Consider the following 17,959-nt stretch of genomic DNA (forward strand, 5'->3'; position numbering starts at 1 on the left):
CTCCTAGTAGTGTAGCTGTAATAAAAGGACTGAAGGCTTATGAGTTAACTGTTTTTATGTTTTCCACTAAAGTTGAAGGTCTCATGGGAGAGACCAAAAAGTATGGTTTTGATTTCTTAGCTTATTTGATTATGTGTCAAAATTTTAATAAATTCTAAGTTAATTGCATTACAGGGAAGTGTTCCATTTCAAGAATTCCATTTCCTTGCAGTTGACATGCAAGTGGAACTTCAATATGAGCCCAATCAGCATTTTATACTTTTATTTGGCAACCTCAGCAATTCTCACTGGAAATAATCTTAGTTGTGCAATATTAGATCATAAAGTTTGTTTCAGAACAGAGAAACAGAGTTTCTCTGTTCAACATAGAGAGAAACTATGTTTCTCTGTTCTGAAAAAATATGGACATACTGTTTTCTGAGTTTAAAATTGAATCTCATTTAAAATGGTGGATTTGATAATTATATTGATAACACGCTGTAGTTCTTAAACTATTCTCAAGTTTTGTGCTTTCAGCATATCTGGGCTGAATATGCTGAAAGACGAAGCAGAGAGAATGTGAAATAAATAGAAGCAGGTGGTTTTTATTACTATTAATTTTGGGGGTAAACAAAGTTGCATTTAATGCAGACCCCAAAAGCATTCCTTCGGTATTGCACTTATGTTTTGCAAGGGACATTTATAGTCTGATCTGAAATGTTTCTATGAAGTTTGAATAAAAAGATTTACTTACAAACATGCATTATGTTTATCGTGGAGAATGTGGTGCCATTGTGTTACTGTGTTTATTAATGTGCCTCTTTCAGATCAGAAAAAAAAAACACATATAAAATGGTGTAAGTAAAGCTGAAGTATGTCTTTCTGCTTTGGCACATGAGTATTCTGGTTTAACAGATCCATACATGTGGATCTGTTAAACCAGAATCTGTTTTGTACGCTAAAAAAAAAAGCTATTAGATTCTAGGTATTTTAATCATAGCACAGACGAGTAACCATAGTATATATATATATATATATATATATATACAAAAAAATACATTAAGTAAATTTTTATCTTAATAATATACTTAATATAATATTCTTATTATATTAAGTATATTCTACCATTCGGAAAAAATAGCAGCAGCAAAGAATAAAAACAACAACAAAAAAAAAAATAAAATAAATAAGAGAAAGAAAAAAAAAAAAAAAGGAGGGAAAAAATTAAATTTTTGCAACTCATACAAGGTGATGAGTATAAGTGCAGTTTGAACAAATTAGTATCAAATTGTACTCAAAAGATTTTAACATATATTTTCAAAAGAAAACATCTATACGAACATTAAATCATTTTAATTACAATCAAGATGAAATTACAAGGTGATATAATAAACTATATTTAAAAAAGAAAAGAAAGCTTACAGTAACAACACACTGCTGTGTCAAAACATTTTGAGCTGCTCCTGGTAGCACACGCTGTGTTGCTAGTGGTGCCATGACTTTTACTGGTGCTGTCTGCTGAGAATTAGATTTTGTTTGTGAAACCTATACACATATTAAGATGAAAATCAAAATTGCATAGCCATTTACTTATGAGAGCAATTATGAACATGAACATTATATCAAAACAAGGGAAAAATTATTAGCAGAATGAATGCAGATTTTAAATCCTTGACATACAGGCATGAGGAGAAACTGTCTTCAGGTTAAGATATATAAAATGTAAAAATGAGTGTATTTTTCAAGGACATGTACAATAAGGATGAGCCTATGAATGAATAATTTTTGTTCCATAATGAAGTGCAATCATCAAATTAGGAGGCAGACTTTGGATCTTCAAATTGGGTGTAATTGAAAATTTTAAATACATGTTCAACAACTCACTAGAAATAATAACAACTGGCATGTAGTGAATAAGAACCAAACTTTGTTTTAATCTGGGAAAAAGTGTAACAGTAACACAAAATTAAAAGCAGCTTTCAAAAAGGATGTTACGTGTCATTTGAAGACTTTTCAGAGTTGTTGTTGGTATTGGGTAAAATGACAAGGGCTACTGAGGCCAAATTTTGACTGTTCATAGTTTATTTACAAGCAGCATATCATTAGACGTTAAATTATATGCTCCTGTACAAGCTAATACATTTTAAATACACTACAAGTTCTTCTATATTTGTTTCATTTCCTAAGAAGTGAGATAAATAATGTGAGTCGTCAACATGGAGAGTGACTGAAAAGTGTTTGACCAGATGGTTGAATGTAAGGGACAATCAACCAGAAAACGACGGACCGTAAGTTGTTTGTGACAGGATGAGCATTGAGGTAGGTTTTCTCCCAATAATAGGAAGAGATCTGTATGATGATGCATGTGTCCAATTCTCAGTCTTGCCAATACCACTTTCTTCTGTTTCATGGGAAGCGAGAAAGCCACAGCTTGGATCTTGTTTCATTGGTAAAGTTTATTGTTGGTGTTACTTTTCCAGATCTGTGAAGGTTGTCATAGCATGCTTTGCAAATGACAGGCTTGAGGATGTTGTGTGAGAGTGGGTTCATGGTTTAGCAGTAAGGTCAGAACTTTCATTTCCCGGAACAGCCATGAATCGAGCAAAAATTTATTGACAATTGTTGTTATGGGAATTTCTAGCACAAGGGCCAGAAATTAGGCCATATTGCACCTACCAAAGATAGTGAAGTTATATGTGATAACTGCTCTGGGAGCAGTTAAAATCGATTATACATTTTAATTCATTATAGCTCGCCATGGGTATAGAAGCCAGTATTACCAACCTTCCCGAAGAAACTGCCAACGAGATCCGTTTCAGGACTTCCGCAATCCTCCGCAGCACTCGGCAAACTTACTCAAACCTTAACCATCGTCAACATGCCGCCCTATCATCTATAAGAAAAGATAACACCATCGTCGTACTTCCTGCTGATAAAGTGCACCGGACCGTTGCATTAGACCGGTCAACGTACCGAGAGAAAGCCCTGGCCCTACTACTAGACCCAGACGTATATGAACCTCTGTCTGATCCACCCATTAAGGTCTTGAAACGTCTAGAGACACATGTCTATAAACTCCTCCACACATGGTTTAAAGATAAGAAAATCTCGACTACAACTCAGCGTCTTCTACATGCTACTGGCTGCCAACTACCGCAATTCTATGGATTGCCAAAGATCCACAAACCGGGTATTCCCCTCAGACCCATAGTGTCGTGCTGCAATGCCCCAAAGTATGAACTATCCAAGCCTATTGTGCACCTCCTCTCACCTCTTGTAGGAAATACCACACACACCGTCAAAAATAGCAGCAAATTCATCACCTCATTAAGGACCTTTCAATCCCTGACAACAACGTCATGGCATCATTTGATGTGGTTTCTTTATTCACTTCAATTCCCGTCCAACAGGCCGTGCACTGCGACAGAAGGCTCCTCGAGAACGACTTAAGCCTCAAATCCAGAACATCACTATCCACTGATGACATCTGCACCGCCCTCAACCTATGCTTATCAAGCAGCATCTTCACCTTTGAGGATTCAGTCTACCAGCAGGTGCATGGCACTGCTATGGGTGCCCCTGTTAGTTCCTACATCGCCATGGAATATTTAGAGGAGCAGATACACCTGAACCCACCTGTACCTATTACAACATGGCGCAGATATGTTGATGATATTTTTACTGTAATACCACGTGGCTCTGAAACAGCATTACTGGAATACCTCAACTCCCTGTCTAATTTCATCCAGTTTACTATGGAGTTAGAGGTCAACGATGCGCTCCCGTTCCTGGATGTCCTAGTGCATCGCGCAGGCCCACGTATAGAGACTTCGGTATACCGCAAACCCCATATGATGCGGACAATTTGCTAACTACAGATCCGGCCATGCACCTAGTCATCTCAACAGCACTGCCCACACCCTATTCTCCAGGGCTTGGAGCCATTCCAGCACTGATGCAATTAGATGTAACGAGATTTCCAGTGTGAAGGCGGACCTAACCAAATGTGGTTATCCATCTCAGGTGCTAAACAGGTGCCTATTACAGGCACAAGAACTCACATCCCACCCAAGACCACCGAACCAAGACTATACTGTCCGCCTACATTCCCTATTATCCAGGTGTGTCAGGACAGATCTCAAAAATTCTTAGAAATTACAACATCAAATGCGTACAGTTACCTTGAAGAAACCTATGTTCACTTGTCTCCAGTGTGAAGACCCCTGTCACACATCTCTTACGCAGCAATGTAATATATCGCATCACTTGTAGAGAATGTGGGAGCTGCTACATAGGAGAGACATCAAGAAGTCTTCAAGATCGCATTACGATCTTGAAGCATGACAGAGCAATCCAGCTTGCCGAAACTGACCAATCCGCATTCGCGGAACATTTTTGGGCCACCAACCACGATCCCAAACGTGAATTTGAAATAGTAGATCACTCATGACACTTTCGCCACCACCTACGGCTAGAGTCACTTAATATATTAAGCAATCCAAAGGCCATAAACCGCTGCAAAGGCACATATCTGCACCCCATCCTAGAGACAACCATTTTAACGCTGGAGTAAAAAAAAAATTTCCTATTGTTGTTGCACAGACATGCAACAACAATAGGAAATGAATAAAGTGCCTCACTCTCAACTCATTGCACTTATCCGTTGTATTCAAATCATATTATCAGTTGAAAAAGAGACTTGTCAGTCTTGAAAGCTTCTGCCATTGTATATTTTATTGTTTTAAATTAAACAGGGTTATCATTGTATATTCTTCCACAGATTGTTCATTTACCTACCAGAATACCTGACAATCCTAAGAATACAGCTAAATCCCTTGATATTTTCCTCACAAACAACCCTTATAAGTACACGGTCGAAGTGAGTGGTCCATTAGGCATCTCAGATCAAAAATTGGTGATTGTCTCTTTTCCAATGGAGCTTTTATCTCATGGCTATTCCCAACCTCGCGTCGTTTGGCATTACAAGAGTGCAGAATGGGATGACCTGCAAGATTTCTTTTCTTCTTTTCCTTAGTCAGATTACTGTTTCAAAACCCCTGATGTCAAAGTCTGCTCAGATCGAGTCAATGAAATTAATCTTGCAGAAATGGAATCCTTTATTCCACACTCAACCTTAAAATCTCATCCTTTATCTAATCATCGGTTTTCCAATAAATGTGCTAAGGCTGTTTGAGAAAACAATGTTGCATATCATAATTGCTTCTTTCCAATTCTTCAGTTTCATTTTCTGCCTACACCAGGGCACACAACAATTGTAAAGCAGTTATTAATCAGTCCAAACTAGATTTTAAACAGGGTAAGAGTAGAAAACTTTCCTTTTGCCCTAATGGTAGCCGAGCATTCTGGTTTCTTGCCAAAGCTATTGGCAGCAACTTTTGCCCATCTCTGCTCCCACCTCTATCAAAACCAGATGGTTCTATTGTCAATTCAGCCAAGAATAAAGCTGACCTGCTAGCATTCCATTTTTCTTACAACTCATGTATTAAATGGAAAAACACCTCCCAACATTTCCAAAGACTATTCCATTCAATGCTTCCTGTGGTCTTCCGTCAAAAGGATGTCAGAAGGATTTTGACCTATCTTGATGCTAAGAAAGCTCGAAGTCCTGATGATATTTCTCCAATTGTTCTCAAAACTGTGCTTCTGAATTTATTCCTATTTTTTGCTGCTTTTTTTTTCACTTTCTTATTCCAAAGGTGTTTTTCCTTCTGTTGTAAATTTGCTCATATCCAGCCAGTTCCAAAAAAGAGTGACAAACTCCTCCCATCCAATTACTTCTATTCTTTCTAAAGTAATGGAGAAATCAGTTAACTGGCAACTCTTAAACTATCTAGAAACCTTCCTTCTGATCAACAAATCGCCAATATGATTCTGTCAGTGTCGATCCACCGGTGATATTCTGGCTTATGTTACCCATTTATGCGCAAATTCAATGGAAAAGTTTGGTGAAACACAAGCAGTTACTCTTGACATCTTAAAGGTTTTCAAACACGATTAGAAGCTTGTTTAGAAGACCAAAAAGGTCTTCTAAACAAGCTTCCATCTTATGGTTTTCCAACTGTTTTTTGTAATTGGTTATCCAGTTTTCTCTCTGACCGCTCACTGAGGTTGAGGGTAGATGGCTCTCTATCTTCTAACTTCTCCACTAATGCTGGTGTTCCCCAAGGTTCAGTTCTTTCCCCCATTCCTTTCCTCTTGTATATTAATGACCTTCTTCCATTGACCAGAAACCCTATCCATAGTTTTGCTGATGATGGCACATTGCATTCCACTTTCCAGTTTGAGAAACCTCACCCTACTCAATCAGCTTCAACTTCTCGAATATCAGCTACTAATTCCTTAAATGCCGATCTCCAGTGGGGCAAAGATAACTTAGTTGATTTCAATCCTTCTAAAACTCAGTCCTGTCTTATATCTTGCAAAAAGGATTCCTCTGTTCCTATGCTTATATTTGGTGATAATTCGATTTCTAGGCAAAATGATATATCTTTTTGGGGATTATCCTTATTTCTAATCTCTCTTGGCACAAGCACATTACAAATATTGCTTCCTCTGCATCAAAAAAACTTGGTTTTCTCTTTTGCTCTACGTGTTACTTTTCTTCCAAACACTCTGTACAAATTGCAAATCTGCCCTACTATGGAATATTGTTCCCACATCTGGGGTGGTGCCCCCAAAACCTTTCTCAGGCTTCGAGATATTTCCATTCAGAATGGGACAGTTAGGTTAATTAATGATTCATCTCGAACTGAGTCTCTCCGATCTCTGTCTCATAGATGTTCTGTTTCTGCTGCATGTCTTTTCTACAGATACTTTAACGGGCACTTTTTTTTGAATTGGCTTCTATAATTCCTGCTCTCTCTTTCAAAACAGTCTGAACACATGCCGCCACCAGCCAACATCCATTTACTGTCCAACTTCAAACTTACAGATTCAAATTTTCATCTTCCTCGTTTATTCATTCAACTGTAGTTTTCTGGAACAACCTTCCTTTATACATGTTTCCTGAAAATCACAGTTTACAGAAGTTCAAGCCTAATGTCATCAAATAGCTTCTTTTGTCTTCGCAACCTCCAGTCCATGCAAGGTACTAAGTAATATTGGTTCTAATACCTTTCATGTTTGGGATTTCCATAAAAAAAAGAAAAAAAAAAAAAAGGAAAAAAAAAAAAGAAATCCTTCACGGACTTGGAAAGAACGGTGAGATAAAAAGTTTTTAATAAAGGCTGGAAGATTACCTCTAAGGCTGATGCTATAAAGGCATTTCAAAATTCCACGTTTTGTCATATGCAACCAAAGTTGTTTATAACAAAGAAGCACACAAGGTGTGCGTCTTCGTTATAGACGATAACACCAGGTGTTATCGTTCTAAAACGGCATCTTGAATGGACGTTTTAAGCCTGATTAAATGGTCTAGAGTGGTTCTATACCTTCGGAAGCTGAACTGTAATTTGGAGAGATTACAGTTCAGTACAGAGAACTGTAAATTTGCTCCCTCAAATTCTCTCCAGGATTTTGTATAGAGAGCTAGTCACAGCAATAGGATGATAGTTTGTTGTTCATTGAACATGTAAATAGAATTATTTATTCAATTTTTTTATCTCGTGGGCAGGAAAAATTACAAAAGTGTACAAAATCTTTTCCTGGCTTAGAAGAGGCAAGAACGATTGCCATATGCCAGGAAACCGGAAACTGCTCTTCTAGAAAATTCTATTATATAGATAGAGCAGTTGATTCATGGATTTTGCCAACAGATTAGCATTAGTAGAGGCATATGATGCAAGAAAGCACGCTTATGCAGCATCAGCCAAAAAAAAAAAAAAAAAAACCCCTTCCACTTCACCCCTCCGTTCGTTCGAAATACCTGTCCAGCTGAGCCTTAAATTTATTTAGGCTATCAACTTCCACAAGGGATGGAAGTCTGTTCCACCAACCAACCACCCGCTGGCTAAAGGCAAATTTCCTCACGTCTATCCTACAGCTGTCCTTCCTCAATTTGAATTTATGCCCTCTCAGGCGATTATTCTGAGCAAGAGGAAGAGTTCCATCAGCATTGACATGCTCAAACCATTCAAGGCTTTATACACCTCTATCAGATCACCTCGCCGGTGCCTAGTCTCCAGACACTGTAATTTGCAAAAGTTAAGCCTTTCTTCGTACGAGCACCCCCTTTGTTCCATTCACTAATCTTGTTGCCCTTCTCTGTACTCATTCCAGCATCTCTACATCCTTCTTGAAATGAGGCCTTCAGACCTGTATACAGTACTCAAGGTGTGGCCTGACCATTGCCTTATACAAGGGAATAATCACCTCCTTATCCCTGCTAGAAAAATTCCTATATATCATTGACAATACACCATGAGCTACTCTTGCAGCCCGTCTGCACTGCTCAGAAAACTTCATATCTGCCTGCACAACCACCCCCAGGTCCCTTTCATTCTCTACCACTGTCAGTGTAGTACTACAGAGTTGATACGTTGCTCTGGGGTTGCTGTTTCCCATATGTAGTACTTTACATTTGTCAATGTTAAACTTCATTTGCCACCTCTCAGCCCATCTGCTCAACCTTTCCAGATCCTGTTGCAGTAGCATAGTGTCAGATGTTTGATCATATCATACAGCCACTCCCCAACTTACCTAAGGGTTACGTTCCGCAGAACTCTAAATGTTAGAATTTCCCTAAATGTTTTTATGCAGCACTCACAACTATGCACGCTGAATTTGATTGAAGGGGAAAAAAAAAAAAAAAAAAAAAAAAAATGTTCAATGAACATGTAAATAGAATTATTTATTCAATTTTTTTACCTCATGCGCAGGAAAAATTACAAAAGTGTACAAAATTGCAAAAATGTCAAAATAATAAAATTACAAAAAGAGAGAGGAGACAGGCATAACGTCAGCAAGTTTTACCTTTCAAGCATCGTTGCCAAAATTAACTCCCCAGCTGATAGGCACACTGCTGTGGAGATTTAGAAGGGGTTTTTTCCAACACGTCACAAAATTTCTCTGCAGCATCGGCACTGGCAACTTCACCAGATAATTTAATGTTCTGGAAACCAGCACATGCTTGAACCTATGAAACCACCCACTGCTTGCCACAAACTTGGCTTGGGGGGTCACCGTATTTATCCTTAATATCTTCATAAATACTTATTGCTTTTGCTTTAATGGCCATTGGACTCGGGGGCACTTACTTCTGAATCTGATTTTCCATCCGTATTATTAATAGCTTTTCCATCTTCGATATAACATCTGAACACTGTTTTGTATCATGTTGATCTTAAATGCGTTGATCCTTTAACGTGTTCTTTTATAAGCACACTGTCCCTTAAAATAGCATTCACTGTTGAAACAGTGAGACTTAATTCTGTGCAATAGATGACAAAACCTTTTCTTACTTCGTACCTCTTAATCATTTTCATCTTCATTTCTAATCAATTTTGTTTGATTTCCTAGCATTACCACCACATGCACTTTCCGTTGGCCGCATGTATCCTTCATCCTTGTAATAAGTAAATAGGAATGAAGAGAAGATTCTGAAAATTTATTTATGTTTTTTATATGATTGAAGATTTCAGTGAAGGGGAACACATTTCACCATAATACCATAACGTAAAAACTAAAACAATTCCGGCTATTGGTATTAATGCAAATGCAAGAAGATTGAGTTTACTACCCATTTATAATTGACTGCACTAACAGAAAAGCCCAATAAAGAGAAAGTGCAAATTGTTTTTATTGTTTTATGGTCATGACCTCCAGAAACATTCCTTAGAAAAATATCAACAAAGGCATTTAAAATTGATTATTATAATGGAACATACGATAACGATGAAAGTGTAGTGCAATTTGTATTATAAAAATGGCCTTTTAGAGAGATAAATAGCTTAGTTATATAGCGAAAATTTCAACTTCCAAGGTATTGATGGCAATGTGTTATTGGGTTCACATTACGATATTTTCACGATACCTCCATTTATTTCTACAGGTAACAAGTTTCCACGATTTTTTAAGTTTGCACCGGGTAGCAAAAACTAACGTAAAGTTGAATTTCCTTAAGTCGAGTATTACTTAAGCCAGGGAGTAGCTGTATATGTGATCTGGTCCTGCAGCACTTGCCTTAGTAAAAGCTGTTTCTAACTCTTCTTTGGTGAAGGGTCCATTGTAAAGATACAATGGACCATTGTGAAAATATGAATTTTTAGACTTGAAATTAATTGGCTGCTTTGAGTTTGTCTTTCAGAACTAGGAATTCAAGATGTTGATCTGCAATAACACAACCATTATGATCCAGGACTGATGACAACTTTAGTGCTGGTTGACTGAGTAATAGTGAATGTAAAGTGGATCCATGATGCCATTTGCCTCTGCCGACAAATATAGCATGCTTTCGCACATGGCCGTTTGAAGGCTAAGAGATTTTCCGTGGTGGTATATGCTCAAAATATTCCCCATTTGTTTTGTGTTTTTTTTGCTGCTGAGCATACAGCATTCCACAAAGGTTTTGGGATCAGTGGAAGACCATTCCACAAAGGTTTTGGGATCAGTAGATGTTTTTAGAACTGTAGCTGCAGCTGCATGAACAATGCTTTCTGTGATGAACAATGATGTGATCATTGACCCTATCAATGATGTGATCATTGATAGGGTCCTGACTGAATGTACTGAAGTCAGAGTCTACTAAATGTTGAAAAAGGTATTAGTTCCTACATTTAGAAGGGAAAGGTCATTGTCAGTGAGCATATACTCCATGACATATCCCCTTCCATTGACGTCAGCAATACCCCACAGGTGTTATGTCCATTGAAATTGTTTTTCTTGGTCTTTTCTTTGGCAATTTCTTCTGTTACTGATGGAGCATTAGGTGGTGCTGACATGTGGGTGACAGCTGATTGATCTTTCTGTGCAGATTTTTCTGAGCTTAAGAGGTAATGCACGATGAGAGTGATTCTTTCGGAGGAATAGAAATGTTGTTCTTAGTTGCGATGGAACGTCGCCCTGCTAATTTCTGGGCATAGTTCATTAATGCTTATAGGTTTAACCTTGCCTCCTGATAAACATTCGGCTCTGCCTTCATCCGTTGAATTTCTCTTTCTTCTTTCAACCTCTGACATACATTAGCATTAGTAGAGGCACATGATGCAAGAAAGCAAGCTTATGCAGCATCAGCCAAAAAAAAAAAAAAAAACACACCACCACTCCCATTTCACACCTCCGTTCGTTCGAAATACCTGTCCAGCTGAGCCTTAAATTTATTTAGGCTATCAACTTCCACAATAAGGGATGGAAGTCTGTTCCATATTTCCGCACATCTATCCTACATCTGTCTTTCCTCAATTTGAATTTATGCCCTCTCAGGTGATTATTCTGAGCAAGAGGAACAATCCCAATGTCATTGAGTATGTTCAAACCATTCAAGGCTTTATACACCTCTATCAGATCATCTCGCCGGTGCCTAGTCTCCAGACACTGTAATTTGCAAAACTTAAGCCTTTCTTCGTAAGAGCAACGCTTTGTTCCATTCACTAATCTTCTTGCCCTTCTCTGTACTCGTTCCAGCAGCTCTACATCCTTCTTGAAATGAGGCCTCCAGACCTGTATACAGTACTCAAAGTGTGGCCTGACCATTGCCTTATACAATGGAATAATCACTTTCTTATCCCTGCTAGAAAAATTCCTATATATCATTGACAAGACACCATGAGCTACTCTTGCAGACCGTCTGCACTGCTCAGAAAACTTCATATCTGCCTGCACAATTACCCCCAGGTCCTTTTCATTCTCTACCATTGTCAGTGTAGTACCACAGAGTTGATATGTTGCTCTGGGGTTTCTGTTTCCCATATGTAGTACTTTAGATTTATCAATGTTAAACTTCATTTGCCACCTCTCAGCCCATCTGCTCAACCTTTCCAGATCCTGTTGCAGCAGCATAGCATCAGTAGTGTCCTTAAGAACCCTGCCAACCTTTGTATGGTCTGCAAACCTGGACATTAAGCTTGATATACCATCATCAATATCATTTATAAATACAGAAAACAATAATGAACCCAACACTGAACCCTGAGGGACTCTACTAATAACATTAGTCCACGATGAGCAGTGAACCCAAGCAGTTTTGCCTCCAATGCCACACTGCTCCAATTTGTGCAGCAGTCTTCCATGTGCAACAGTATCAAAAGCCTTTCTAAGATCCAAATATATAATATCAAAGTTATTCCCTGCATCCAGTTCTTTTGTGACTACATCATAGTATCCGGTCAAATTGGTCAGGCAAGACTTTCCCTTAACAAAACCATGCTGCGTCCGAGCTATAACTGAAGTCTTGTCTAGATAATCCTGCAGTGCTTCTTTAACCAGTGCCTCCATTAATTTTCCTGGAACAAAATTTAAACTCACAAGTCTATAATTACTTGTGTCAGCCTTTGATCCTCCTTTGTGAATTAGGGTCACATTTGCACATCTCCAGTCTATGGATACCTATCCTGAGTTCAAAGAAGCTCTCATAATTATGGCTAAGGGTTTGCTTACTTCCTTTGCTGCCTCCTTTAATATAACTGGATAGATCCCATCCACCTTTTTTATATTTATCCTCAACAATTTTTTCTCCACTTTCCTCTCAGTTATTACAAAATCATCTAGCTCACTGCCAGAGATTAGTTCACCTCAGGCATTCCCCTTCCTGAATAACTCCTCATGTGTGAATGTAGATGCAAAATACTCATTTAGTTTGTTAGCCACCTGAGCAGGATCCTCAACTGTTGAACCATCAATATCCAGTGGACCAATCTAATTCATCCCTTTCCTTCTAGAGTTTACATAGGTAAAGAACTCTTTTCTGTTTTTCTTTGCATCCTTTGCCAAGGATTTCTCATAATCTGCCTTATCACCTTTGTGACTCGGTTACAGACCAGCTTATATCTATCATAGGTTTCCATGTCACCCATTAATTTATGTATCTAATGCATTTTTCTTCTCTGCAATATGTCTCATTACTTCATCTGACATCCATTTAGGCCTAAACCTTGAACAATATTTCTCAGTTGGTATTTAAAGCCTAGTAGCTTCCAAGACAAGTTCTTTGAATGCTTCCCATTTTGAATTTGCTGTTGGTAACATCATCAGTTGGTCCCATTGTATAGAATTTAAATACTTTCTCAGACCATCGTAGTCGCCTTTACGAAAGTAAAAACCCTTCCCTTTACCCCTGATGGTAGTTACCTCTTTGAGTAAATTCCACTTCAGCACACTGTGATCACTGCCACCTAGTGGTTCCTTTATCTGCAGATTCTTAATGCATGAAGAATCACTACTGATAATCAGATCAAGAGTATTGCTTCCTCTAGTTGCCTCCCGAACATACTGATGTAGAAAACAATCATCCATTAAATCCACAAAAGCCTTGCTAGTGTGTGAATGGCCAATCCACAAATTCCAGTCAATATCTGGGAAATTAAAATCCCCCATTATAAGACTCTGATTTACTGGCCCACTCCATTTCCCTGTATAGTTTCTTATTATACTCATCAGAGTCATTAGGCCTATAGCACACTCCTACTCTCAATTTTGATCTCCCAATGCTTATGTCACACCAAACTGACTCGACACTGCACTGTCCAGCGATGTCGACTGGCTTCACTTCCTTGGATTTTATGTTTCTTAACTAATAGCATAACCCCCTCCTCCCTTCCTATCCTGTCTGTACACATTGTACTCCCCAAATTCCATTTCTGCATTCCTTATATCTGTCTGACACCACATCTCTGATATCCCAACAATATCTGCCTTTGATGTTTTGAGCAATACCTGAAATTCAACAAATTTATTTTCATCAAATTAAATTCATCAAATTTATGCTTGTGCGTAGGCTGGGTGTTCACCCTGGCAGTTAATGCAGTTGGGTTTTGTGACTGAACATGATGTTGTTTCATGGTCCTTTTCACCCTATCAAGGGCATGCAAGGACTCCACGGCAGGACATTAGAGAATGTCGATATTTCTGACACTTAAAACATTGTAAAGGATTTGGAACATATATTCCAAACAGTTGATGTAGCCAGCTTTAATCTCATTAGGAGACATCGGTGAGTAAAAAGTAAGGATGATGTTCCTGGTGGGAACAAGCTACCAATGCCTATGAGCATTAATTCTCTTTACAGCAGTCCCTCCCTGCGGTTTCAGTTCAGAGAAGATTTCCCCCTCGGTAACCTCGAGAAGGTCCCACTCTGAAATGACTCCTCTTGAATTGAGTGCTCTATGTGGTGCCACTGTTATTGGTATTTCTCTGATTGATGTTGCTCAGAGTAGCTGCTCAGAATGCCTATAATTTTTTGTTTCAATTAAGAGGTCCCCAAAACAGAGCCTCTTAACTGTTTTAGGCGAACCTGCTAACCCCTCTAATACTTTCTGCATAAAAAAAGGTGACATTTTTCCAATAGGTTTCTTGCTGGTTGAGTGAATAATTAAAAACCTTGGGACAGGTCCTGATGGTGTTTCAGTTCACTGTCTCTTTGAAGCAATAGTGCTATCTTCTTCTGTCTGTATTTGCAGAAAGGTACCGGGTTGTAGCCACTGAAGAATTAAGTTTATCAGGATTCATAGTACTTTTTGTATTTCTTCAGTGGCTGGGCTTCCAGGGACTGAGGAAATACAAACAGAGCCCAAAGGGACGCCCACTACCCGGCATGAAATAAATGCGCCTGAGAGTGTGATGCCAGGGCTACTCAGACACCGTACCCGCACCACCGCCAACTTGAATCCTGTCACTCAGACCATGAGTGACCCTTACAGGTGAACCCACTAGCCGATTGATCCCAGCTGGGGATTCAGGACCACTGCCTTGTCGAAGCAGGAGTCAAAGCAGTGTATTAAAACTGGCTCCCAGGATCCCCTTTCCGAATTTCCACAGGTCGTAGTGCACGGCAAACATGCCGGATTCCATTGATGTTAGCCTAGGCTGTGGGAGTTGGATCCCAGTGATGCTAATCTGGAGAACAGCAGCGTCACTGGGAGGTCCCCTCAAGGGGATTGATGAGGGTATAAAAGACTTAATGTCCAAGTTTGCAGATGATACAAAGGTTGGCAGAGTGGTTAATGACAGTAAGGATGGTATGTGGCTGCAACAGGATCAAGAAAAGTTGGGCATATGGGCTGAAAGGCACCTGAAGTTTAACAATGTCAAATGCAAATTACTGTATATATGGATAGCAGTAACCCTAGAGTAACGTACCAACTGTGTGGTGGTACTACATTCGGGTAGTGGAGAATGAAAAAGACCTGGGGTTTCGGTTATGGCAAGTTGGAGCTGCCGTTCAATGGTATTCATAATTTTTGAGACTGACAGGAAATGGTAAGATCATCTGCTTACATACAAGTTTGAAAGGTTTTTGGGATATTTCTTGTCATGCTGCCAACTCGGATAACAAATAGTGTTGAACCAGTATCGACCCCCTGCGGAACTCCTTTCTGAATGCGAGATGCAGAGAGTATGTTTTTATATTGGACCTGAAAAGAACAACTGCAAGAAATTTTGAATTATTTCAGGCAAATGGCCTTAAGCCCAGATGGTAAAGATTCATAATAATACCATGATGCAAGGTAGTATCAAATGCCTTTTCAAGTTGTAAGTTGACCATGACAAGATGTTTCATGACAAGGGAATTGACATAAAACAACATCTAGTTGGAAGATTTATTTAATTATTCTTTAAGTTCTATTAACGTAAAGGGTTTATTGTATGGAAAAGAGCGGTATGTCAAGAAGTTGATTTTATACTGTTCTGCACCTTGTTTGATGTTTTAGAAGGAGGATGCGAAAGAGGCAGAAGCACAGATTGTGGCAAACGATTCTGCTAGTGCATTAGTTACTTCTTCAGGAGTCACCACGTCTTTCCCTTTCCAAAGAAGTTTTGGCACGAGCAGCAGAACAAATTTGTCATTTGGAGCCTGTTTTCCAGATGAGCCATGTTTCTGTCTTTTGTGGTGGTTGAGGGAAAAGCAATCTACAATCATGTTTTGCTTTTGTGATTGTGGCTTGCTTTTGCCTCAAGGAATAATTAATTATTAAATAATTTATAAAATAATAAATAATTACAACAATTATTAATTGATTAATTATTATTAATCCTCTTTTCTGAAATTAAAACCTTTGCCTTTACTATTAACTACTGCTTTCTTCATCTTACAACTAAAGACTAAGTGATTACACATGACACAATTGATCCTGTACCGTAAGCCCTGTTATGTTGTCTGATTTGTGAGTAATGATGAGGTCTAGAAAATTCTTACCCCTAGTGTTTTCTTTAAATTGCTGGTACAAATAATAATCATCCAATATATTTAAAAATTTTGTTCCTCATGGTACGTTTCCTTCCCATTTATTTCAACCAATTAAGGGCAACTGAAATCAGGCATAAGATATTCACACTCGCTTGCCTATTTCACACTTGGCCAGTTCTTTCTCATATACAGGCCAAAGCTGTGTATGAGAAAGCAGTGGCCAAGAGAGCAAAGAATGGGGACAAGGAATTTTTCATGTATGTGAACACAAGGAAGAAAAAAGTTAATCAGATGGGCCATTGTGCAAAGGGTATAGGAAAGTCTTAAGCAACCCAGCTGATGTTGCAGATGAATTGAACAGTACTCTGCATCTGTCTTTACTGAAAAAAGACACTTCGTGCTGAAAAGAGGCCATGAAAATTAAGACAAGTCACATAAAATTAGTGATTCTGAAATTACAGATGACTGTTTAATAGAAAAACTTTCAAGCACATAGGCAAGTAAGACTCCTGGAGCTGACAGTATATACCCAGTAATTTTGAGGCAGGCTGCCTGGGAGCGTATTGAACCATTGAAGTTGATTATGAGGGCATCTTTGGACTCGAGATAGAGGTTCTTTTGGATTGGAGAAGTGCCAACGCATCAATAATACATAAAAGTGGTTCTAACAGCCAAGTCACTACAAACTGGCTGGTCTGACTTCAGTCATAGGGAAAATCTTAGTGGCAATGATTAAGAGTGCAATTCAGGGACACTTAGATATATAATTATATATATATATATATATATATATATATATATACAGCAGACTCGATTTACCATGATCGGATTAACCAGGACACTTCAAGACTCCAAATAAAAAAAATAAAAGAAAATCAACCAGAAATCATAAAATTCAAGTAATAAGTACAATAGGTATAAACAGATATTTTGCAAGTCATAAATAAGCGACAAGAAGTGGCATTATAAGTCGTCATTGGATTAATGTGCCTACTATCTTGCAACCTACGCTGTATTCGCACCCGCCGCTAAAAAAAAACAAAAAAAAAAAACAAATGTTTAGTTTGTTTTAGTGCATTGTGTTGATTTTTGTGTTCTGTCACATCGTAAAAGGACAAATTTATGTCAGGGATGTCAATTTTTTTTTTTGTTTAGAAATCGCAAAAATTATGGATAAACGCAAAAGAGTTGCGCTTTCAGTTAAACAAAGACTTGAAATTATTCAAAAGTTTGAAAACGATGCATCCGTTAAATCTCTAATGAACCATTATAATGTTAGTGAACAAACCATACACAACACTGTAAAAAATAAAGGGAAGCTATTAGATTTAAAATCAACATCACAAAAAATAAAGGGAAGCATTGCATTGGACACACAAGTAGTACATGGTAAGATTTTTATCGCCATATTTTTTACGCAACCTAATGTTCAACAACCTAAACATTTATGTTTAGGTTGCTGAACATTTTTCGATATATTAAGTCCCTGACTTACGCAACTACGGATTTATGCGAATTTGTTTTCACTCAATTTTTTTTTTTTTTTTTTTTAGCATTGTAAAATTTAAAACAACAAAAATAAATAAATAAATAAATAAAAATAATAATAATAGTAAGCAATCAATAACGGCGATCACAGCACGCACAAATTGCACAAGTGAGATCGGAGTAACAAGCAAAAAA

At 38.2% G+C, this 17,959-nt stretch overlaps 1 protein-coding gene across 4 annotated transcripts in view; it reads right to left on the minus strand.

Moving 5' to 3' along the window:
• Positions 1 to 17,959, minus strand: part of LOC150079046 (transcription initiation factor TFIID subunit 4B-like) — a 634,753-nt gene that overhangs the window by 389,606 nt on the left and 227,188 nt on the right. For 3 of the 4 annotated variants that reach the window (XM_090382247.1, XM_090382250.1, XM_090382249.1), the window contains exon 9: positions 1,402 to 1,524. The exons of the other annotated variant lie outside the window; for it this stretch is intronic. In XM_090382247.1, coding sequence (XP_090238373.1) covers positions 1,402 to 1,524 — 123 coding nt within the window. The remainder of the gene's footprint in view (positions 1 to 1,401; positions 1,525 to 17,959) is intronic. 4 annotated transcript variants of the gene reach the window in all.

The sequence above is a fragment of the Mastigoproctus giganteus genome, chromosome 10, assembly GCF_048544385.1.
Source record: "Mastigoproctus giganteus isolate SK-2022 chromosome 10, ASM4854438v1, whole genome shotgun sequence".
Classification (NCBI taxonomy): Eukaryota; Metazoa; Arthropoda; class Arachnida; order Uropygi; family Thelyphonidae; genus Mastigoproctus; species Mastigoproctus giganteus.